The 25,945-nt window shown below is 37.5% G+C and overlaps 1 protein-coding gene across 1 annotated transcript in view; it reads left to right on the forward strand.

Moving 5' to 3' along the window:
- Positions 1-4,264: 4,264 nt before the first annotated feature.
- Positions 4,265-25,945, forward strand: part of TTLL11 (tubulin tyrosine ligase-like family, member 11) — a gene marked incomplete at its 5' end in the record, with an annotated part of 44,412 nt that continues 22,731 nt past the window's right edge. The window contains 5 exons of the mRNA XM_009710346.1: positions 4,265-4,361; positions 6,159-6,292; positions 14,499-15,074; positions 15,682-15,777; positions 16,316-16,434. Coding sequence (XP_009708648.1) covers positions 4,265-4,361; positions 6,159-6,292; positions 14,499-15,074; positions 15,682-15,777; positions 16,316-16,434 — 1,022 coding nt within the window. The remainder of the gene's footprint in view (positions 4,362-6,158; positions 6,293-14,498; positions 15,075-15,681; positions 15,778-16,315; positions 16,435-25,945) is intronic.

Here is a 25,945-nt window from a genome sequence, read left to right on the forward strand (position 1 = left end):
CCAGCAGAGGGAACACGTATGTTGTTTCTTGCAGGATCCATAAAAATAATATTAAAAAAAAAAAAATCTTAGAAGTAGTAATGAAATGCATATGTTTTAAATACTGGTGTTTCAGGGGCTGGTATTCTACTGTCATCCCTCGTGTAATACTTTTCAAGGTGATTGCATCTTGGGCTTTGATTTAGTATATTTGATCCTTCTTCCCCCTCACCACTTCTTTTACATTTTTTCCCATTACCGCTTTTGTTTTGTTTCTGTTCTTCTCTGTGTTTGCTGCTGGATATATTGGCTTGAATATTTTGTTGGGCAGGAGACATTATAATAGGCTTTTTAAAGCAGACTCCTCTTTATTGATAACTTTTTCTACCTAATGGATAGCTTTATTGCAATGCCATATAGGCTTTTGTTTTGGTTTGTTTTTTGGTTTAAGTTGTACGTTATGAAATTTCCTGGCAAGTCGGTAAGTACAGCAAGGAGAGCTTTGTTTTAGTAATAATCTATTATTGCAATATGCTCCCTGGTAATTTGTAGAAGTAAGACATAATGCCCCATGTGATTACAGAGTTGTCCACATGGTAGTAGTTCATTTCAGTAAACTAACATATGGTAAATGCCATTATAAGACAAAAAAAAAAAGAATAATACTCTAAATGTAGAATGAATTGCTCACCAGTATTAGCCATGGCACTGAAACATGAGGAAGAGGTGAAAGAGTCCAAGAGAGCAATTTGACTATTGAGATTCTGTTATCAGAAGCAAAAGGTAGAAAAAAAAACCCAACTTTTTTTTCAACTGTGGGAATTTTGAGTAAATTAAATTATCAACCATGATAGCCCTGTCTGGAGTGAGGCAGAGGAGTGGACCTTTTAAAAAGCATTGCAGAATTTTAATGTGCATGCCAGTGAAGCAATTACTCCCATTACTAGATTGGATTATCTGATTTAGTGTGTCAGATTCTTTAAATGAACATGATATGCCAAATGAAATAATAGGCACAAATTGAGCTTGCATCCTGAGTTTATTCATCACTTAATAAATTATTTCTTTGGCTAGCTTTCAATTACCAGGAAAATAGAAGAAGCAGATGTCTTGAGCATCAAATATCCCAGCATTAAGCGTTTCATTTGTCTCGCTGTTCAGTAGCTGCACGGAGGCGTAGAAATAGGTTGAAATTTTATGCTGGGAGAAGCTGACTAGAAGACAAGAATCATTTAACTTGTCATTAAATGTGATGGAACAGACTGATGTGACCCCTGAGACAACTTAAATTATTGGCTTCTAATCAAAAGGTAGAAATGACCTGTCAGACAAATTTGACTATGATGGATTATTAATTGTGTCAAAGTTGCGGAAACAATTCTGTTCTCTTTGTGGCTCCTTGTTTATTTGTTCTGACGAACGCCCCCCAACTCTGGAGGAAAAAAAAAAAAGATTATAAATAAATTGTTCGAAGAGTTAGTAAATTGATTGCAACCTGAAAGTTGCATGCAGTGACTGGTCCTAGGACCAGACCCTTGGTTTTTCTGCACAGGACAGGCACACGGCGGCAAGGACGGCTCCAGGCGCATTTACGATCTCCATCCCCCCGTGGCTGTGAGCGCCTTGGCTTGGCGCTGGTTGGGGCCGACCTGAGGCTATTCCAGCTGACGCAAGGTAGCCAAAGACAGAAGTTATGATGAGAACAGCAGACTCCTTCAATTGTCCATCTTTCTTTTTAGCTAGTGCCCCGGCACCGGGAGCTTGGGAGGTGGTGGAAAGGCCTCTTCTACCACAGTAAGACTAACTTATGTCTGCCTGGCTCTGCCAGAGGGAGCCAAATAGTCCAATTTGTTTGTTCCTTTCCAAACACTATTCTTATGCAAAAGTATAGTGCAGATGATAAAGAATCCTTCCCAGCTCATTCAGGAGGTGAGTTTGATCCTGTTGTTGGATAAATCCAAATAATCTTGATTTGTCAGGAGTAGGGAAGTTGCCATGCTATCCGAATTGCTGATGCGGGGGTACGATGCTTCCATTTTCCAGTCCAGAGCTGCTCACTCTTCCATCTGTTATGAAATGATTTCTGTGCAGTGTTTGTAAAGTGCTTTGATATCCTCTGTAGATGAAAGGTGTTATATACATGCAAATTTCATTCCTCTCATTTCAATTTCATTAAATAAATAAATAAATAAATTGTTGAGGTTTTAGTGGGAAGGGCGTTCGGAGACCTAATACGGCATCTGTATTCTGGATATACCTGTGGAGAGAGGTGAAGGCCACTGATTGTCTTTCAGAGCCTAACAGAATTAATTTTCACTTGTACAGAACCAGATTTTGCAGTCTGAATAATAATGAAATAAGTGAAGAATTCACTGGCTCTGTTAAATTGGGAATCGCATCCCTATGAGTAAGGAAACAGAGAAAGGATACATTGCTCCATTAGCATTTTAAATTAATTTTTCAAGGCTATTTACTGAGGAAACTGGAATTTTAATTAAAGTAGCAAATAAAGTAATTCACTCAAAAGCTTTATGAGATTATTTTCTCTGTCATATTGAAAAAAATCCAGTGCTTAAAGAAATTTTTAAAGCAAGGAAAATTACATTTGGAGCAAAGAACAAGTAGGTTCCTCAAAATACTGTGGTTCTTTCAATAAGTAAGTGGTACCGAGCCATTGGGTGGTAAAGGTGGTAGATGTTTAATACAAGTGCGTCCTAAAAATGCTGTGGTCACAAATATAGCATATTTATTTGAAAAAGATGTGGCCTAATATTAGAGATGATTTCTGTGAATGTATTCGATACGGTATTTAAATGGCATCTACATGGAATTGCAGATGAAATTTTTTTTTGGTTTGCTAGATGGGACTGTCTCTAAGAGCACAAGTCTGAGAAAGAAGAGTACCTTTTTTTTTTACACAAAATGAATTATTTATTATTATAGCATGGTTACAAATATTTGATTTTTAACTTAGTAATTTTTTTTTTGCTTTGGATTGTTGGTGCTGCTAATTCATGGGGCTTTTGTTCTTATTGCTGGTAGCTTTTTTTTTTTTAAACCACTTTACTACTATTAGAAACAGTTGCTATCAGTAATTGGCAGTGCTGTTTCAGAGCTCCTTGGTCTGCTTAAAAAGAGGTTAATCTTTTTGATAATAGAAAGCAAACTATAGAGTTTTCCGATTTATGGTGAAATCTTGTGTGAATGGGAAAAGAAGCTGGAATGCTTAATGTTGTTGAAATAATTGCCTTAGTTCTTAATAGTTGAAATATATATGTTCAACAAACGATTAATTGAATTGCAGGCTTCTCTTTTAATTACAGGCTATTACTATCAGAAAGGAATTAATACTGTATACATTAATACATATAACTGAATATATAAAAATGAATAATACAGTTATTTCACTTAAATGTCTTGCTTTGAATATCCATTTTAAATTTATTGCAGCTTGGACATGAATATAAATCAGCTTACTCAGAAAGTGCTTTGCAGTTACAACTTAATATTAATTTACAACAATATTACTAACGATATGCCTTCCCTGAAATGAAGTACTAGGGAGCAGAAATGTTTCATGCTCATGCGAGACTGGGAGCAGATGGAGATGCCGCAGGGTTGGGGGTGAAGGACCACCACGGGTATGGGTGCGATCTGGAAAGCGGTGTTGGTTACCAAGCTGCAGAGGGGGAGCATAAATGTAGGGCATGGGACTTTTGGCATTAAATGGTGATCTTTTTAAGAATAGGAGGTGGTTTAGTAGCTGCCAGTAATGACAATTCCTCCATGACCTTTAGTGCTTTTTTCCTTTGGTAGTTGCTTATCACCCCTTAAACTGGGGAGGAAAAAAAAAACCAACCCAAAACCTTGTCAGAGTTTGTTTACTTCCCAGCTGTAGCACTTGCTATTCCTGTGCCTTCATGTGCTGGAATTAAGTGCTGCTTAATGAAGTTTTATTCCCTGTAATAGTATTTTAAATTACAAATGAGTCATGCCTTAATTGTGGTTGATAACAAGGTCAGAGTTTCTCAGTCCAAATCATGCCTCTCAGTCATTTGTGTTTAGTTTCTGGAAACCTTTCCCAGTTTGTTAACATCTTTATCTTTAGAGTCTTGAACTGATTGAAATATTCTTAGTTTTGCAACCAAAATATGGAGCATGTTTTCTTTTGACAGTCAGAAAACTGTTCTTGAATGGTTTATGCTCAATATGAGCATTTAGAAAAGTAAGGACTGAATGGGTGTTGCCAGATTGCTTCAAAACTTGTCTCCTATCTCTTTTCCAGTTTCCTTTTGGCAGACGCTTGCCGTGCGATATCTATTGGCATGGGGTATCATTTCATGATAATAATATATTCTCAGGTCAAGTCAACAAGTTTCCAGGTACCTTACTTCTGTTTCTAGTTTAAACAAATGCTTTAAAATCATGATTATTTTAACTGTTTCTGTGTTTTACTGTTTTTTTTTTTAATGTGAATTATCTGCCTAATCAGTTGATAGTATTTTTACTATATTACCTTTTTTGGTAGGTGATTTCTGCTTAGAGGGTAAGAATATCAGATTGGGTGTCTTGAACGATTTCTGAACTGGAATTTGTTTTGGAGAGAAAGTCTTTTTGATGAAAGGAATACTTCATAAGTATGAATTTAGGAAGAATAAGAGTGTTAGGCTGTAATTTAAGTGAAGTATGCAATTATTGTCTGTTATCTAGCATTGATAACAGTGCTGTATCTTTGGTTTTGATCAAAGTTGAAAGACATCTGTTTTGTTTTGTACCCTGGCCTATCTCAGGGAGAAGCTCGAGGCAGAGTTCCTCAAATGGAGTTTTTAATATTGAAGAGTTCATGTCAGCGCTCATCTTATGATGACTTTTCTACTTTTTTTTAAGCTGCCTTTCTTCTTATTTAATCCCTGTTGAGATCTCTCTAAATAAGAGCTAAGAGCTTAGGTATTGACCTATCTAAGCCCTTTACTTCAGATTTATTGCTGCTGTTGGTATGCTGTGAGAATAAGAGCCCTCAGATATCAAACTTTATGCTTTATGTACCCTGACTTTCTCCTGCCTGTGGGAAGTTCACATTCAAGTATCGGATGGTGTATTTTTCTGCTGGTTCAAATCTGTGTTAGATGAATATTACCCTCTGTATTCTGGCTTCTACATGGTACGCAAGTGGCCGGCACAGTAGTCAAAACCAGAGTCCTTCAGAACTAGACCTGATTTCCAGGAATGTTGCACTAACTTGATGCTGGGTTTTACTAAATTCTTTCTCTTGAAGAAATCTTGGTGCTTTTCTTTGTTACTTGTGAGAGATTCAAAGAACCTGAAAGAGTTGGTCCTCAGGAAGACTAGAAACTTTTCCATAAAAATAGCTTTTTTGGTCATGTTCCCAATGGAAATAAGACTTGAGCAAATGTGTGTGTATATTCCACTTTCTGTCCTTGTACCTTTGGAACCTCCTGGCCGAAGTCAACTGCACTCGACAGAGGTTTGCATTCACAGGAACTCAGTAGTCTGTAGGTTTTGTGAAAATTTGCTGACCGTGTAGGAAAGCAGCCCAGAGATGATGTTCTTGCTGAGAAAGAAGCAGCAGCATGAACCTGATGAACTGTAATATCCGAAAGCATATAAACAACACGAGAGTAACCCTGGATGCCCCAGCCTTGCGAAAAGCTTCTACCGGAGCTCACACAGATCTGGACATGGCACGATCCAAGCGTGAGATTGAAAGCTGCAGAAAAGCAGCTAAGTTTGCTCACAAAATAACCTATTCTTTGAGGTCATTACTTAAATGAATGCAAAGTAAACACAAAGTGGTTGATTATATTTAAATGACATTTTTACCCATTTCTGGAACAATAGCAGGCTAGGGCAATAATTTTGGATTATGGCAAAGACAGTAGTTACTATTTCACTAAAGCTTTCTCTCTATTATTCTGAGCTGTATTTTGATAATTAATTTTTTTCTAATATGATACAGTAATACATACAATATGAAATATGGCAGGGGAATGCTACAAATGTTTTGTGAGATTTTAAATTTTAAAAGGTTTTCACCTTTATTGAAAGCAATGAATAGAGTGCCTTACCAGTAGGGTGAGTAATGACGTAACAATTTACTTTTAGGATGAGACTTCAGTGGATTTTTCATCACTTTTAGACACTGTTTATTCTTTTCCCAGGCATGACAGAGATGGTGCGTAAAATTACACTGAGTCGAGCAGTGCGAACAATGCAAGATCTATTTCCTCTTGAATATAACTTCTATCCTCGATCCTGGATCCTGCCAGAGGAATTTCCCCTCTTTGTGGCTGAGGTAGATTACTTTTACTCTCAGAATAGTATAACTTGTTGGATGTTGTTGCCATGTCATTCTTTAGTGTTTCATACCTACCATGTTGTTTAAAATAACACGTGGGTGCTGTGGATGACATCTTTTTCAATTTACCTGAGATCAGACATAGTCTGGATGAACTGGTTTTGTTCGTTATGTTCTAGAATAAACTTAGAAACAATTTTGCTTCTCTGCAATGCAAGGAGAGATGTCTGAAAATTAAACATAGTAGAACCATAAGCCCTTTCTCTGCATATTCTACTGAGTTTGAAAGTGCTGAGGAGGTTCCAGTAGTGTGGTACTTCACCAGGTTCATTGTCACTGAAGTCTTTTTAGTCAATCTGGCCTGTTCTAGCCAAATCTTTCAAAAGAGCGTTTTGTACTGTGTGTTGTTAAATATACTCGCATCTTCGTGAATAATTGTTTCAGTCTCTTGTCAGACTGTTGCATTGTTTAAATATTCAGAATGTTGTAAAATGCCATTCTTTTTCAGCTTTTTTTGAAAAAAAAAAAAACAAAACCTGGTGCAGTGTGTTGGTGTTTGGTTCTGTTACTACAAATATTTTAAAAAATATTGTATGTGTTTGTTTTAACCCTGTCCGACTTGCCCAGTACATTCTTGTATTCTACAGTATCCTCCGCTTGGAAAAGCGAGAGAAAAAGGTATGGACTTTAATCGACTTCTATACTATGTGTTACTTTTTAGATAATTACCATATCCACAATTCGATTAAATCCATGAACATCTTTTAATACATACTCTGCCGGTGTGCTGGGTCACTGCCGCGGCACTGCTAGTAACAGCAAAAAGGGATCAAATCCCAACAGTACTTCAGCCTTATTGCGTTAGACTTAAGCCCCGTTTGAACAAGCAGCGTAAGTTATCCAGTCAGTTTAGCAGTGACAGGTCGGTAAGGGCAGATGACTTGGGCACGGACTTCCCAAACGGTGCCCTGGGGTTCCGGGCGGGCCGCACGCTGTCGGCAGGGGGCGCTGCAAATGAAGGCTTGTCTCCGGTTGAACGGGGGCTGGAGCGAGAACGGTTCGGGGTTTGTTCCAAGAGTAACAGATGTCCGGTAACACACTCCGAGGAGTTTCCTTTGCATATGTTCTTCCATCTGTGTTTGAGAAAAGCATAGTTCTTGTTATCAAACATTGTATTTTATGTTGTAAGAGTTTATGTGCTACTTAACACAAGTTTGTAATGTAACCCTCCAAAACAATAAAAAATACAAACCAGAAAATTCCAGATCTACTATGAACCATAAATGGTTCAGAACACTTTTCACTTGCAGTTTTGTGAGTTCTTAGTAGGAACTCTCCCATCTTTTCTGCTGTTTATTTGTTCATATACGGCTTTATTTCGCTGTACAGCCAAGGCACCCTAATGCTGCTGCGAATGTCAGCTCTCTGAGACTGAAATTTCGGCTTGTTCACAAACAAGGACACTACAGTATTGGCGGTGCCTGCATGATAGACATACCCATATAGGAGCTGGCATACACTTGAGTATCTGAATGCCATGTGTGTGCATTTATCTGAGCAAAAGATGATTTAGTCGTCTCTGTGACTTCTGGAAGTGAAGCTGTATTGTCCTGGGCTGCAGCTACTACGTACGTAGCTCTGGATGTGTCATGCTGAAATTCATGTTGCTGTACCTTCACTATTACTACTATTCAGGTCCTTTAGGGCACAGTTAATTACCAAAAGTCACAAATTCTATGTTAGTGTAGGTATAGATTAGACATGAGAAGTGCTGTTTGTAGTATTGGATTTTGTCACGAAGGCCTGGACTGAGAAGTGAACACCTATGAGACTTTACCTGTAACAGAAATGACTACTGAAAGAAGAAACTCTGTGAGAATTTAAATCTCCCTGCCTCCTCCTGAAGAACTACAACCTCTCAAAACAATTTCTTTCTCAAATATTCTTATTGTGCATCACTTCTGTAGAGATGATCATGAACTTATATCATACATTTGTATCAATAACTAAATCAAACACTGTCAGCTTTTCCCACTCTCCCCTATCCCTAAATCCAGGTAGAAAACACTGCAGCTAATCTGATGCTAATCTTCTGTGCTTCAAAAGCCATAATTGATGAGAAAGCTGCACTCTTGAATTTGTTGTGGATGAGCTTCATATTGGGGAAACACCAACAAAATGGTGGTTTTGTTAGTGTCGTTTGTATTGAAATGAAACAGTGATAGGTATTGTTAACAAGGGCTTAAAAGTTAATTTTACTAAGTTAATATATATTTAGCTATTTTCTATATTCACCTATTTTTTGTCTCCTAAAACATTTTGTACTAACATGTCACAGTAACGGAAGCTGAATTACAGATAAGCAAGTCTCAGGTGCTACGGTAGTCACCCCTTCACTAACAGAGAAGAATCTGTTGGAATCTGTGTGCTAAGAACTTATTTCTAATAGGAAATTAGAATTTCTGAAAAGTAACTAGCTTGGGATTCAAACCAGGACCTTGATTGCTCTCATATTGCCTTCTTTGTGTTGTCTGTGAGGATGATGAATAGGCCTAGTATGATTAATTTTTAATAAGAATCTAATTTGGACAGTCTGATTTGCAGCACAGCATTTTTTTGGTAGTTTAATCAGGTTTTCAGCTTTTGGATACCTCTTAGGCATAGACATGAATATTCTAGTCTTTGTGCTGTCAAATCTTATAGTCCATTATATGCATTTTTTTTCAGAACACTATATTTGTTCAGCCTCTGTTCCTTCTTGAAAGGCAAACCTGCAACTGAATCAGATTTTCATACCATTAGACATCATACTCTCCTCTTGCTGTTGACTGCCAACAGTTAACATGTTTTTAAAGATAATTTCCTTCTGTCAAGCTAAGTTCACAGAAATATCTAATTTCTTAAGAACTAATTTTCCTATGTGACTGCATTGTCTAAGTCTGGACAAGCCGCCTCATAATGAGAATTTGCAAGAATATAGTTGAGGGGATTGTAGAGAATTTGAAGATGACTGTCAGGAATTTCCTTGAAGATCAAGAAACCATCTGCTTTCTTCAAGACTGTCAATCTGCTGAAGAACAGACTGACTCTGGATTACTATTCCCGCCTTTCCCCACCATCCTCTGTTCATCTGCCATGTGTAATTTTTGGTAGACTAGAAGACCTGAATAATATCCAGGCCTTCTAGACCATAAAAAAAATGGACTAGAAAATGATGGAGAAAATAATATCCTTTTCAGCTAAATGGAAAGAGTTAAGTATAAGATCTATGAGACCAGTGATTGTTAAAATGCAGCACTTCAAAACCAGGTTGCTGTTGCATCTTTAACAATAGTCCACATAAAGTGTTATGTGTTTGTTTTTTTTTTTTTTTTTTTTTCGTTACGTGTTTTTTGTGTTTTGTTTTTTTTTTTTTTTTGAAAAGGTGCTGCTGTAGCAGAGCAGAGGTAGCCTGAGGCATGAACAACAGACATGGAAATGGGAGGCAGATTGCCCCGGCTGGTTTCATAGAGGTTCTTTATTACTTTCTGCCCTAGTAGACCATGATTGATGCTTCATATGTACACCTAGAGTCATGGTAGGGTATGTTTTGTCATGGAGGTTTAAGATTAACCAAGTATTTTTCTGGGGTGCTGACTTTAACAATAATGAACCAGAGAAGCTCTTCTAGTATGCAGAGTAATGTCACGTCAGGGGAAGATTATTCTTTAGTGATAAAAAGACTAGGGCATAAATCCTACTTTTCTTCTTTGCACATCTAGGCTTGCTGATCTACTTGGACCTATATATCCACACACCGTTTATGTAAGCCTGATCTCCGTTGTGGCATTTTATCCCTCAAAGTGACCTATATTAAGGAAGGATTGTTCATTGAGTTAGTGTGACACTTGTCCGTGAGAAAAATCCTGGTCTAAATAATTAATCTTGGATTTCTGCTGTAGTTAGTAGGAAGACTTTTAGCAGTGTGATTCTGAGTGGCATAAGTAACTGGACAGGATGGAGGCAGAAGTCCTTCAGGCCTTGGGAAAGTTGCCGCTAGCAGAGCTGCACCTCTCATGTGGGTCAGCAGCCTAATGCTGTCCGAAAATCACGATGATCTCAGGCTCGACATTAGAAAGAACTTCTTCACTGTTCGAGTTGTTAAGCATTGGAACGGGCTCCCCAGGGAGGTGGTGGAGTCATCGTCCCTGGAGGTGTTCAAAAAACGTTTGGATGTGGTGCTTCAAGACATGGTTTAGTGGACATGGTGGCGTCAGGTATACGGTTGGACTTGATGATCGTTGAGGTCTCTTCCAACCATAATGAGTCTATGATCTGACCGGTGCTCAGCCTTTTCCTGTGTGCTAATTTTTTCTCTTTCGTTCTGCAGCGCCAGGGCTGATGATGGCAGTTGATTTTTTTTTTTTTTTTTTTTTTTTTTTTTTTTTCCCCCCTTACTTACCTTGTAACTTCAGGCTTCTTAAAGTCAATCTCCAGTTGTGGCTGGTGAGCTGCAGGCCTGTGTAAAACCACATCACCGACTTCATTTGGCACGTGTGTGGCTGAATGGAAAGAATAGCAGCTGCAGGTCTGGTGATGTACAACGTGTGAATGCAGGAAAAGTGATCTGTACTGTGACATCCCTCTGTTTTGAAAAGAAGAGATTTATAGTGCTTTATTCTTCCGAATCCCATGAGTAGCTGATAAAAGTGTTAACCTGCATCCAGCGTTTTCTTTAGCTGCATTCTTTGTTAAGGCTCCCTGTGCCAGTGCTGTGAGGAGTTTCATAAGCTACAGTCCTTCAGTATCTATTCATTGCAACCTGGATTTTATAGTTGCATTTTGATAAATTACAATTTGTGCTGTAACAATTTCTTTCCTCCTAAGTATTTGTGAATGCAGTGCTGCTGTATTTACCCCGGTAAGGACTTTTATCCACACGCAGAGAACAGCGACAGAGCTGGGGGAGCTACGGAGGCTTTCTCACTGGAGTCCTATTGGTTTGCCATGAACTTGAAGGGCTGCCCGAGAGGGTAACGCAGCAGTTCATTTTCCACTGCTTGCTCAGTCCTTGACCTCCAAACCAGTTGCCACTTAACACCACTTCCCCTGGGTTTTCTTTTTGTTGCTGGTATGTGCCAGTTGGATCACTACGTTCTCACTCACCAAACAACTTCGATAGCGTGAGCACCACTGGTGCTGACGGGGTTTGGAGGGACGGCAGATGGGTCTTCAGTCAGCCTGTACCTCTGGTAGCTGCTTTTTTCTTCCTATGCTTCCGATGGCTGAGACATGTTAACTCACTGACTTAAACATACTCATATTCCTTCCTTGCTACATGTTGTAAAATGTGCCAGATTTTATGAATAGTTTTAAAAATTCATCTAGGATAACTCTAAATCCTTCCTGACTTCCTCTCTTTCTGTCTCAATTTCACTTGCACTAATTGAGGCATCCAAATCTCTGCAGTTTTTACTTTTGCTATACAAGTAATAAATAAGCTAAAATTTATTTAGGCAGTGGGAGATATGCATGTAACATGAAAGATCTGATATTCAGCAGATGAGTCAGGCCCTTACAATGACCTAGTTACTGTTTTCCTGATTTGTTTTTTTTTTTGTCCTCAAATAAAATGCGTTGAAGCTTGCAAAGTTTAGGTTTGCTTCTTGAGAATGTGAGCTTTGTAGGCAATTTAGATGGTGTAATTGCTCTTTTATTTGGTGTAAAAAGATTCCCTAGCGATACTGTGGTGTTTTTTTTTTCTTTTTTGAGAGAGTTTTGAGTGAATATATGCTGTTTACAAAAGTGCAGATTTGAATCCAGCGGTTAGTTATTGGTGCCGTGTTTAATTCTGGCTCACTGTATCCAGTGGGGAATGACATTAGCCTCCAAACATTCCCTGCTAAATGAATGTATCGGTATAACATGTTCAAAGGCCAAAAAAACCTTATTGCAATAATAAAGTTTTGGACTGCCAACTGTTAACAATCTGTTCCAGGTGGGATTATCTAATTTTCTCACAGTTAAAATAACTGATTCTTTAGGAAAGAAAAATGGGCATTTCCTTTTTTAAAAATTTTTTTAAAATTTTTGCTTCTTTATATAACTCCTATTAGTTTGTTAAAACCAAAAACTCCGAAGATATTTATTGTTGCTTCCAAGAAGCTAGCTGCTATAAAAGGCTGTTGTCTGTTATAGTGCCAAGCCCTGTTTATGCCCCAGCAATCAAGCTGCTGATGTCAGTATGTAGACATGGCAGTGGGATTGAGCAAAAAGTTCAGATTCAAGTGCCTTTTGAATTTGCGACATTTGGATCTAGATCTGAGTTTCAGAACTTTTTTTTAATTTTTATTATTCTCACTTTCTGTGTGAGGATGCAGACACCTCTCTATGACCCTATAGTTCTCTGTAATTTACTCTTGTGTTTCGTCTTACTAAGACCACATCTGAGATTCTGTAGGACAGTTAGGTTACCATGATTTCTATTTGTGGTAAGCCATTTCCCTTATATGCCCCAAGAATCTAGGGCACACTGTGGAAAAAACCCCAAGATATGGGTATAATGGCTTGTACTGTACTCATGGGTATCTGCAAAGCAGCAAGAGAACTGGATACCCGAATATTGAGGTCTGTGCTGCTGTAAACAACACAGAAACAGGTCATACAGTCCTCCAGCGACATTCTTGCAAAGTATTGAAGTTGACTTCAACAAACAGAGATCTTTCATGGCAAGACACTACAAATAATGGAAAGAAACTGGTACCGAAAGGTACTGGTTTGCTAACCTTTCCTTTTTTTTTTTTTCCCCTTTTTTTTCTTTTCTTGTTTCTGTGTCTTGATGATCTTTATACACAGAATGTTAGTAGGTGTCAAAATTTCTTACCTGCTATTTCCTTTCTGGTGGGGGCATTTTCCATCACCCCATACGTAGTAAGTTCAATTGTCAGTGTGTGTCTCTTGGAAAAAGTGTTTTCCAGAATGATTCTATTGATTTACTGTTAGCAGTAAAGAAAGACATTTGTCATAACCTTTTAAGAAATCTGCAAACTGGAAGCAGCTCTCTGTGAAAGAAGTGAAATGTGTCTTGTGTAGTGACTTTTCTGAGCATTTTTGCATATTAAAATTGATTATGCTGCATAGATGTTGGTGTCGGCCGTTTGTGAGCTCGTACGCCAGAGCGCACTGTTTCACGCTGAGCCAGCGCAGCAGTGGTGGACGTCTGGCCACAGACTGAACGTGTGCAGCAGCTTGAGGAAACGACGGGTCAGGCATGGAGTGCTTTGTAGATTTATCCAAAGGTTTTGATTTGGTATGAGGCACCATCAAACTCTCCATCAACTTTCTTCCCTTTCCTGATTTCACACTAGGTACATCTAAAGAAAGCATCTGAATTGTCATGTGCTATGAACAGATCTTCCAAATACAGATCAAAGCCACGGAGAAGAGTTGTTGAAATCATGATAGAATTTTCTTTATCTTGCATTGGATAGGAAGGTAGTAATTGCACATCAGGCCTGAGGGAATTCTGGTATAATTTAGAAACCCCGTCATTTTGAGGAATGGTGGTAGGTAGCAACTGAGGAATAAACTGTAGGCTTTGTTCACTAAATTTGTGGTATTTGCTTAATATCTGTACATGGCTCAATATTCCCTAGTTTTACTAACACTGGCTATCTGATTGTGAAAAATATTCAGTGATGAAAAAAGGTATTATCAGTGCCAATTTTTTACTTTATCTTCCCTTCTTTCAGTACTGTTCATCTGCGTTCATATCTTAATAAATAAGGTGCCTTTCCTTAGGTTAATGATTATTTTTGTCAGTAGTTGTTCAGAATGCAGCACGAAAGTTTAGCTTTGCAGTTTCAGATACATTAGTGACTAATAAAATGGATCTTGGGAGATATAGAGCATTTCATTCTGTAAACTGGTACATAACATTAAAAGGTAGTTCCTGAAATCATTTATACAACAGCTTGTTAAATAAAACAACCTTTTATCTGTACTAGTAATTCCCTACTCATGCTTTTTGTTTGTCTTTGTGCTTGTCAGCACTGTTTATCTTCTACCTTTTTTGCACGGTGTTTACTACTATAGTGATGTGATCACGTTATTTTTATTTATTTTTGTTTATGAATGCGGTTCGTTGGCTTTCGTAGTGTAAGCCCTTCTTCCCGTCCCCCCCGCCCCCGCCCCGTGTCTTTCAGTGTAATTCTTTTCCTTCTAGGTTCGTATGATGAAAGACAGTGATCCATCCTGGAAGCCCACTTTTATTGTAAAACCTGATGGAGGGTGCCAGGGGGATGGAATCTACCTCATTAAAGACCCAAGTGACATCAGACTGACGGGAAGCATCCAGAACCGGCCAGCTGTGGTCCAGGAATATATTTGCAAACCACTGCTTGTTGACAAACTGAAATTTGATATTCGTCTTTATGTCTTACTGAAATCTTTAGAACCCTTAGAGATTTATATAGCCAAAGATGGACTTTCTAGATTTTGTACAAAGCCCTATCAAGAACCCACTCTAAAAAATTTGCACCAGGTTTTTATGCACTTAACCAACTATTCACTAAATATCCATAGCGGCAATTTCATCCATTCTGACAACGTGAACACTGGCAGCAAGAGGACTTTTTCAAGCATTCTGTGCAGGCTGTCTTCCAGAGGAGCTGATGTGAAAAAGCTGTGGTCAGATATAATTTCACTGGTGATTAAAACAATTATTGCACTGACACCAGAACTGAAAGTTTACTATCAGTCTGACATACCAGCAGGAAAGCCTGGGCCAACTTGCTTCCAGGTAGGTTGGAATTTCTGCCAGGAATGCAGTTATTTCTGTCACAGATTAATTTTCTGGATGTTTAATTCCTTTTCTAAAAGCTTGCTTTAGTTATGTTGCTGATCACTGGTTGGGTGTCATGCATACACTGAGTAGCATTGTGTGAGCTCAGAGCTTAGGTTCTCCTCACCCAAGTTTTACCGTACAAATCTCAGTCTCCTGACCTGTGTTACTACTAGCCATAAACATATATGGAGAATTTTCAATGGGTATCAATCGTTAGTAGCAGTATTCACTCCAGTCTCCATCTTCTAGATGTTGTAACTATGAAGCTTTGCAGCTTCCTAAGGCAGTTACGATGATGGCAATTTTAAGACTTGCTTGTCATAGGTGCTAAGATTTCGTGTTGGCAGGTGTAGTATTTAGAGATGGGGGTAATGTGAAAATAGCCATTAGTATCGAAGGCAAATGGTTTCAGTAATTATCCAGCAATATACTGTGTTTTTCAGTTATTTTTCTTTTGCCCCTCAAATGTTTCTTCCTCCTGAATGTTAACATATGGATGACCACTGCATTTTCTAGAAGAGTGTGAGTAGAACTGAAGTAACAGATTGCTTGTTATGCACAGATTTTAGGATTTGACATTCTCCTGATGAAAAACTTGAAGCCCATGTTACTAGAAGTAAATGCAAACCCCAGCATGAGAATAGAACATGAGCAAGAGGTAAGCCCTCTCAACGTGATAGTGATATTGGAATGAAATTGTTTAGGCTTGGTTTTCTGGTCTTTGTTCCTTGTTTGATAGATGAAAGCTGTCTGCTAATATGAAAACTCCAAGGTTCTCTGTAATTTTCTACTTTGAAATCATTGCTAATCTTGTACACTAGAAATATGACTTACTGGAATTGTGAAAGCTCTCCATCATCTTTGTCATAAATACATTTATTCAACATACCCTGCAGTTGACTTAATTGTGTTTAGGGGGTTGCTAATAATTTTTTTTGTGTTTGTATACATAATATAAAATGGTAACATTGGCAACAGTCTTTTTTTTTAATATTTCAAATTACTAGAGAAACTTGCCTAAAACTGTTGTAATATCATACTGAAAATGTTAAGGTATTTGTGTATCCTGTAAGAAGTATTTTGTAATCTATCATTGTGTATTTAAGACATATATGACATCCATGAAGTTTGAGCAACTGTGGAATAAATAATCCTCAGTTCTATACTGAATAATTGTATCCCTTTGTAATTTAAAGCTTTCTCCTGGAGTATTTGAAAATGTCCCAAGCCCTGTTGATGAAGAAGTGAAAGTAGCTGTTATTAGAGACACTCTTCGTCTAGTGGATCCTCAGAAAAAAAAGAGAAAAGATATCCAGTAAGTGTGTTGACTTACTTTGTTTTTTGCATCACTGCCTTGCAATAATTATAAAAGTGAAATATTTTTTCCCAATTATGTTAGTTTATCCAGGACAATGAGTTCCCAACTGTCTGTGTGACTCCTTTTGCATCCACAGTGTTAACTCTTTCAAAAAAGCTTGTAGGATATTAATTGGTGGTGTGGTACAAAAAGAATATTCAGATTTGTGGATCTGCCAGGGGAAGATGAGGGGGAAAACCAATTTGTTGTACTTTCTGTTTAGTAGCAGCAAGTCCACCAAATGGTAGTCTCATAGCTCAGCGCTGACTGCTTCACGTGCTGCGTTCTTGCAGGAATGGTGGAAGTGTGGAAGGAGCCATGCGAGTGCTCCAGCTCAAGGAACTGAAAAGGTCTGCAAACTGGTAGTAAATCAGGCTTTATCAGTTCCCCTGGAATATCTTACCTTTGATTCAGAACTGGTGCAAACAATTTAGTAACTCAGATTTATTTATTTGTACTTTTACTTGAGACCTCTTTTTTTTATTCAAAACAGTCATGAGTTGTAAATTTGTGTATTAATTTGCTTGAAAGTCACAAATTACTCTGAATGAATTGCCTCATTGGAGCTGAAGAGTATGAATATTGTATTTGGAAATTGCTTCCTTGATCTGTGATAATAAACATAGTTAAATCTATGATCTAGAAATGAGAGGAACTGCCTCAAGCAGCTTGCACAGAAATGCTTGTGATAGGATCAGGCTGAGAGAAGTGACATCTTCGTTTTTGATGAAACACCTTGTTTTAAGCAGTTCTTTGGAGACTTGAAAGGAAGATTTTTGTCCCTAGAGTATCGATTTTGTTCTTCTCTGGGCACTTAGTGGTGACCTTAAATATGTTATTCATGTTCTATAATAATTTCCAGTGCAAATTTGCTGTCCTTTTGTAGACAGAATCCCATGAACAAGACACGACTGATAATTCTTACAAGTTCTGTATTACTGTAATAGTATTATAAGATGAAACTGTTCTTTGAGAGGCGGTGCCACACATTGAGGTTGCTGTGGTCAGTATACTGAATGTCTTGCAAAGCAACCTATACTGTGTGTTGCCGGTACTCAACCTTCACCCTTAAGATTACTTTAGTGCATGGAGCTGAAAAAAGATAATTTTGTAACCTGTAATTACATAACTAGTCCTGTCTTTTTTTTTTTTATCCTGAAGTTATGTCAGGCATTCATTAACTACATATTAGATATGGGTAAAAGGCAAATGATAATTACAAATAAATTCCTGGAGAACACCCATGTGTATGGAACGCTCATTCAACTGAGGATTCTTCTCTGACACATTTTGAGTACTAAATAATTTGTAACAGGATTAGTCAGTGATGAGATAAACCATTGGCTCTTCACAGAAAGAATTTAGCAGCGCTGCAGCTCTTTTTTCAGGATAATCTAGTTAACAGAGCATCTTGTTGATGAATGTGTACGTGTCTTCACCGTAAGTTAATCCTGTTTCTTGCTGCAAAGGGCAATATTCTGATGACTTTTTGTGTGGATATACAGGAACTCATGTGCGACAGCTGCCCGCCCCTTCAGCTGAGGTTTACCCCTTCTGCTTCCAAGTACTTTTTATTGAAATGGGGATGGTACGTGGAACTTCTTAAGACAGACACGATCTTAATGTGAGCTTCAAGTAAAGGACCTCATTCTGATCACCTGTGGAGATTTACAGCAAAGTAGAAGCATTTGAGAGAGGAACTGAGCACTAGTTGCTTTTGCCTTGTGTTCCCTACCAAAGATTTTGCAGTGCTTTTGCTTCGTGTCCTGCCTCTCACTTGTTTCAGTGCATTTCAACCAGTTCTAACATGGGCTCTCACTTTCCCTCTCCAAACACTCCTACCTGTAACTGTAGAGAAATGGCATCATTCCTCTGTTTGCAGGACAAAGATAATAACTAAATAGTTGACTGGAGATTGAAAGCTGGACAGTAGTTTACCTGTCCATTGTAATACTTCTGAAAAAAATTCTGAAAGAATTCCTGTTCTGACAGCTAACCAGCAGCAAACATTGTGGACTCTAGTTTTGATGCTAATTAAGTAATGGACATTAATCTAAGTAAACTCTTGACAATATATATATATAACACTGAGTTTGAACACACAGAGGAAATACTGAGAAGTCCGAGCTGCATCTCAGGTAAATATTCTGCTGTGGAGGTGGATTTGATTTTCCTCTAATTATCTCGCAGATTAAAACAAATGAAGCATGTAAATGAAAGTGAGTTTTAGAAGTCATCCTGAAACACTTCATTATCAGGAAAGATTAATAGCTCAGAAATTTTTTTAGTTTAATTTTTCCTCATCTTTATGGAGTTTTGATTATTTTTCCCTCCTTCCTTTCATGTTTCTTATAATATTGAAATAAAAGTTATAATTTTATCAGTTTATCATGCCATACATGTCTCTTAATTTTTCCAAGAGTTCCAGTCTTTACATGCACCAGTCACTAGTAATTATCCTGCCACTGCCAATAATTAGTCGTTGAAAATCTGCAGTGATACTAGTTCAGATGAATGTATGTAAATATACTTAGTGGCTGTTCCGCAGTATGACCAGTCTTTTCTTAGTTTTAAGAATTTGTCCTGGCCATTTAAGTGCTGAGGTCTGTGGTTAATATTTTGTGCATGTAACATGTTTAAACAGAAACTTTAAATTCATGCAAAGGTTTTTTGTTTTTTTTTTTGTTGCTAGAGGAAATATCTTCTTTTGTAGAGATGAGGGAAGGCTTTTTGTTACTCTGTGATGCAAAGAGCATAAGGAATTAAAACAGAATAAAAAGTGACACAGGCACATGTGAGGCTTTGGGAGGGATGAGCAGGGTGGGTACGGCACAGCACCTGCTTTTCGCTGACATTATGGAATCCCTGCTGGACAGCTCCCATATACCTTGTACGCAGAACACCTGTTCTGCATGTCAAGATCCTGAAGGCAGTAGGTATCCCTATAAAAGTCCTGCTTTCCTGTATTAATTTCCTTGCTCCTTCAGAATCCTCTACATTAGCACAATTGTAGCCAAAGTCCGATGACAGCAGAGTTTCCAAGTAACTATTAATAGAGAGATTTGGAGTCATGTACTGCTCTGCAGGGTGAAGATCTATGTCAACGGCTCAGAGCCTCTCAAGAGGAGAATCTGAAAGCAACTCTGCGGGTTACTTTGTTAGAGTGTTCTCAAGCCATTCGGTAACCCAGAGGGTGAGTGGTGTCTGGCTCTGCCTGACCAAGTAGGGCCTGGGTAGCCCTTTCTGAAATTAAAGGCAGCAGCTAATCAACTGCATGCTGTGTGTTTTGTTTTACTTTTTTGCTTTTCTCAAAAAAAAATAATCAGCTAAAAATGCATGGTTATAAACAGAGGGTTTCTGATTTCTTTTTTTTTTTTTCCTTCTAGTGGAATTTTGGAGGAGCCAAAATGTAGAGCCTTTTTTGCCCTAGCTTTGGTTCTTAGATTAGTCCTATTTTCCTTAGGCATCCTCAATTTGGAACTCAAGTTTCACTCATAATTAAGAAATTAAAACATTTAATAAAATCATATGGAAGGTACTAACTCTTTGCATTTGTTTGTGTGGCAGTACTGCTCCCATGGATTTTAAGGCTTGAGTAGATCATTGCCATCATCCAGGCTGATGACATGCTGGAACAAACACAATCATTTGTGGCTGAGCTGTTTTCTTGGAAAGATGGAATTTTAAACTCATCTGTAAATCTGTTAAATGTTGTCAAACAAAGCTTGCCGCCTTCTAGCATTACTACAGAGTAAATTCAGAGGGTAGTGATGGCCAGTAATCTTGATTTCTGTTCTGAACATCTGTCACTGCTAATTTCAGAATTATCGTGGTGTTTTTTTCAGCTTACAGTTTCTCAGCAATGGTACCTCTTTCGACTTGAGTTTATGATCTAGTGAAGACCAGATTAGCCAGGTGTTCACTGTATTATTAGGAGGGAGCTTTCCTTGAGTGAGAAATCTAACGTAAAAAAAGAAAAAGAAAGGGAGAGAATGTAGTTTCTTTTTACTTAACATATTCAAAGCATGATGTATAGCAGGGGTGGCGCATGTCCCTTCATAGGATCACAGTATGCATTTTCATCCAGGTCTGTAATAGACAACATGGTCAGAAAGCTTGGCTACACCCAACTTGAAGAGTGAAATCCTGGTCACATGCTCCTATAGGGTAAGGGGCTGAACTGTGCTCCATAATGACTGTAGAAGGAAACTTGTATAAAGCTTGTATGGTATTAAATTTTCTCTGGATTTACTTCTTGCCACAGAGGTGCTGTTCACAGCCTCCTGAAGGTGGGGGAAGACTTCAGCTAAAGGAAATCTGCACAATTAAATGAATGGTCTAATGACACCAAACAACACTTAAAGTAAATCAACGTTACTTATGTAAACAGCAGTTTAATTAAGATAATCACTGATGCAAATCATTGTTTATGTTGTGCCTCCAACAGAAAATCTATTTTAAAAGGCTTTGCAAAATTCTATTTTTTTGTGCCTAATTTTCAATTTTTATAGTAGTAAAAGGTTTTAGTTTCAGTGTTTGTTTAATTATTAGCAATTTATTCTTCTTAAAATTGCATTAGATTTGAGGAGCAAAAAGGAGTCTCAGTCTTGTATGCAAATACTGTATATTTTCCCACTGGATGTTAGATGTAAACTATTTGACTGGTGGTATATTTGCAAGCTATGAGTATCATTTGGAGCGGGTCTGCTCTAAATGTCTTAGGAAGATCATTTATATCATCTCATCAATGCTAATGACCTGCTTTCCTGTCCTGTCAAAAATATTTATGGCCTAGTTTATTAATGCTAATTAATCCAGTGGTAAGAAGAGACTTCTTTATATTTTTGTTGCTGTTGTTTATTCCATTTTCCTGTATGTTCTCTTGCATTTACATGCCTAGTTTCTTACTTATTTCAAGGCCAAAAATAAGCATTTTATTCTTTTGACAAAGAAAGCATAGTATTATGACATGCATGTCTTTAGAAATATGAGTTGCTCATGGAATAAAATCTGCTTTTTACTTGCTAGAGATGATGAAGGTGCAGCCCCCTAAGTAATAGAATGACTTTTATTCAGCACTGAAATAGCCATTGACAGAAGAAAGAATTGAAACACTTTGGAAATGAAATGTAATTTAATCTATGGCTGTTACTAAAACAATCAATTCATTGTACACACAAAAGTGAGTGCTTTTGTTTTATTACCTATTGTGGTATTGCTCTTTCATTGCTAGTTTATGTTTTTTTGGGTGCTATTCTCTGTACGTACTGCTTTAGTGCTTTTCTGTTTGAATTCAGCCTTGAAATTTATTTGTGATGTTCTGATTCTTTTTTTCTTCTTTTTAAAACGTCAGGTACGATTCTCTTCTCTGGATTCTGTGGCTCTAGCAAATGTCAAATATGATTAACTAATTTTCTGAGCAGGAGGAAGCCCAATGTGGTGTGTCTCAAATTTTTGCAAGATCAGCATGCAAACACTGGCTAATGTCACTCTGTTCAGAGAGCACCCTGAAAATATTAATCTATGTCAGCTTGACTTAATTTCTAAGTGTTCCATAGTTAGGAAGAAATTCCAGTCAAGGTTTTGTAACATGTACTACACAAAAAATCTTACTCTTTTCTTGCACGAAACAAGATGGTTCATTTTGTCTACTGTGTGGATTACACATCTTTCTCCCTTTAAATGATTTCTTTTTCTGATATAGAACAAAATTAATAGTTTCTAGGAGGAGGATATGTGATCTGTATTAAATAAAAACATGAATTAATTTCTGGACATTCTACTTACGTACTTTCCATATGAAATGTAATTTATATTAAAGTAGCAGCTTCTTTAGGAGATGTCTCCTACTGTCCTAGTGACCGATGGGTGAGTCTAACCGATCTAACCTTGTCTACTAAACTGCAAGAGAAATGTGAGTCTTTACTTAAACCCTCCTTTCGGTAATGTTTCTTTTTTGTATGTTTCAAAGACATTTTCCAAATCCAAATGCTATTCTTAATTTCTTGATATTGAGGAGCAATTTTGTACTTCCTTAAAGATGGAAAAAAAAAGTCAGGAAGTCAGCTGTGCAGTTGTATTCCATGTATTTTCCAGATATTTTTTATTCAGTTTCATAACCTGCCCTGATGTTTGTGTCATGTTTAATGGAAATATGAAAATACACTGTTCAAAGATGTCTCGAGAGTGTGATTATCCTAGATTTTGATGATGATAAAATCATTCTTGCCATTGATTACTGTGTTTATCTCACTATACGTACTCTGAGGTTATGATTGTGTGACGGGTGGTTTAAGAGGGTCAGAATCTCAGTGCACAAACATGGAGAGACTGAAGGGGAGAATATACTAGTATTGCAGCTCTCCCTGATCAGAAAGTAATGACTGTTCTGCAGTCTTCTTGTAATGTATCTTCGTTTCCGCTTCTGTGAGTAACTGTATTATGTTCCACAGGGATTCATTACTCAGGGTTGTCAGTCCCTTTTGCATTATATGGGGTGAGTTTAGTGCTTATAAAAATAAGCACGTAATAAACCTAGCTATGGTAGTCTCAGTATTTCGTTTTCCATTTGCTAATTGACTTCATGAGCTGACTGCTAGAGCTTTAGCTTGATTCCTGTATTCCTTTGCTATCACTTGGAAGTCTGGTCAGGTTTTCAGCTATTCAAATGCTTCTCAAGCACCACCTCTTCATTCCAAGCTTTATTTCTGCCTGAGAGTGTATAAACTCATATGTGTGGCTTTCTTGAGATTGATCTTTCTACTCTGGTTCATTTTGGAGGCTGACACAATTTTTTTCTCCATCAGTCAAAATGACCCAGCATTCATATTCAGGATCATTCTGCCAAAGCCCTTTGAAAGCACATTGAATTAGACCCTTTCTTTTTCCTAGAGGGCTTTCTGGTTTATTCCTTCATCAGGCAAGCTGCCAACTTCAGTATCAATTCTTGTCTGTTACATTAGCCTGTGCGGCTTTTGATGAGTTAGACATGTGAGGGAGACTTTTAAGTGTGATGTTTGTGAATGTTACTTCAGTTCAGATTAGCGAAACATTAACTTTGTTTTTCTGTAGTTGGAGAGTATTTATTTCTACTGCTATTTCTCATCCTGCTCAAGAAGTAGCTAGCCTCAACTACTGTGTTCAGTTTTGTGAAGCAAGTATTACAGGTGCTTTGATCTTTGCTCCTGCTTTTCCAATTATTTATCTGCTTCATCCTTAAGAACTTTTAACCTTTCTTCTATTGATTAGGACAGGCCCTGTTGGAAATTCTGTGAACTACAGTGTGAGACATCCCTCCGTGAAGGGAAGGATCTGGTAGTGCTTGAGTCACAGAATAGTTCTGCGTTGGTTTTAAGAACCACTCAGAGGAAAGCGCCACAAGAGTGTTTACTACAACAACAGAAAATACAATACTGAGTGCAGAACAGTGGCAAATGGTTTGAATGTGCTGCGGTGGCAGCAGTCCTAACAGAAAAGAAAATAAAATCTGCTGATAGAAAGAAGGTCAGATCTTTTAGTTGATAAGTGACTCTGTTTCACACGTAATCGGAAATGTTTTAATTGACTAAAACTGTAAATACATGAGCAATAATGATGTTTCTTCAAAAATAGCTAAAACCATATCCCTAGTATAGACACAGTAGGAGTTCAGTAATTCACTTCAATGTTTTTCTCTATCAAACCATTACAGAGAAAGTTGGTTTTGTGAAAATAACTCTGGACTAGGACATAAAAGATGCAATTTCTGTTCCTGATTCAGCCAGTTTATTCAGTGACCTTTAGACAAAACATTTTCCTTCTGCTACCATTTTCATTCTGTGAAAAGAGGATGATGCTTTGCTTCTCCCATGCATTGCCAGTCTTTCTAAATTATTAGTGTTCAGGATATGGCCTGTTATTATGCTTAGTAGTATATTGAGGTCAGTTTATGTATTGTTATATAAAAATATTACAGAAAAACTTCAGATTTCTTTCTGGAAGACTCTAGGTCCAATTCTACACTCTTCAGTAGTATCTCTGGTGGTTACTAAGGTTTGCAAAACATTCTTCACATTTTGCCAACCTGATTGTCATTAGTGATCTCTTTATCTTTTACTTTCTCCCATACAGAGTGCCTAGAGTAATTGCATTTTCTATACAATATTGTAACTTGTTGCATGGTGTGCTATTTGAATATTCAGGGTATTAGGATTTTAAAAAGGGTTTTTCTCAATGTCATTCTTTGATGGTGGTGTTTTCATCTTTCTTCTCATTTTTACAGTCCTTTGCTAATAAAACGGAGAACTTACGGAACATCATTGGAATGCACACAAACACAGCACTAAATAAACTCATGCTTGACAACAGATTAATTTACGATTATTCCCATTTTAACTTTCATCACTGCAAAAAGTGCTGTTATTCATAGTCCAGTTTTGCAAGTTGGTCTGTGTTTGCTCATATATTGTATTCTAAGTAGTAATGTCTTGAATATAAAGACTGTATTTTAACTTCCACATAGAGAGTGAATTCAGTCTTATTTTGAGTCTTTTGAAATGAACCCGTATTGAGGGACAGCTGGAAATGCTTAGAAAGTACTAAGCAAGCAAGCTGATGACAGGCCCAGTTCATCTAAAAAATTTAATGGACAAGAATTGATATGGGTTGCAGAATTTTAAAAGGTTTCATTTTCAGCACTGTGAAATTAATTGGTCCAAAACAGTAGTACACTTCTGCAGTAATTGGTGTGCTGCAGTGCCCCTAGCTCCGGTGTGAACCAAAGACTGGTTTTATGTTATCAAATTGTGAACGGAGACTAGTTTGTCCAATTAGGCTTGAATCGCAATGTTTTGAGATGCAGCTAATCTAATTACATTTTTGTTGACATCTCTTTTTTTCTGTTTGCTCTCCAAAATTTCTAGTGAACAATAGAGGAAGGATTGGAAATAAACTGAGGAATGTGACCTGTCAAGAGTGTTTCCATAAAATCTGAACTTTCCAAACATTCTAATATATCAAAACATGCTATAGCAATTACATCTCTTAGATATTCATGCAGTATTACATTTTAAGTTGATCATTAAGAAGTCTTTTTGCCTTTTTTTGACTCTTAAAATGATTCTTAAATGAAAACCTTTGTGATAAAATACAGAGAAAAGGAAGGTTTTATCAGAATATGTCACTTTCCTCTAGTCTTTGTAGTGCAGCCACAAAAGTTGCTGTAATCTTCAAGGTTTGCCCAAAAAGGAGGGAGGTCAGGAATAAAGTGGAGTGGCTGCTTAGTCTCCTTCCAAATGGCATAAAAATGGACGTGGAGGCAGTGTGTCTAAATACATCTTTGAATTCAGTTATTTGATTAGAGATTATAAGTGAATCTTAATGGTAATAGAATCTGGCTTAAGGCACGCTGTATTTTGCATCCCTCATAACGAGCAGTAATGGCTGGGGCAAGAGTTGTCCCATTGACTTCTCTGAGCTGTATTAAAAAGCC

This window comes from Cariama cristata, unplaced genomic scaffold, assembly GCF_000690535.1.
Source record: "Cariama cristata isolate BGI_N322 unplaced genomic scaffold, ASM69053v1 scaffold14301, whole genome shotgun sequence".
NCBI lineage: Eukaryota > Metazoa > Chordata > Aves > Cariamiformes > Cariamidae > Cariama > Cariama cristata.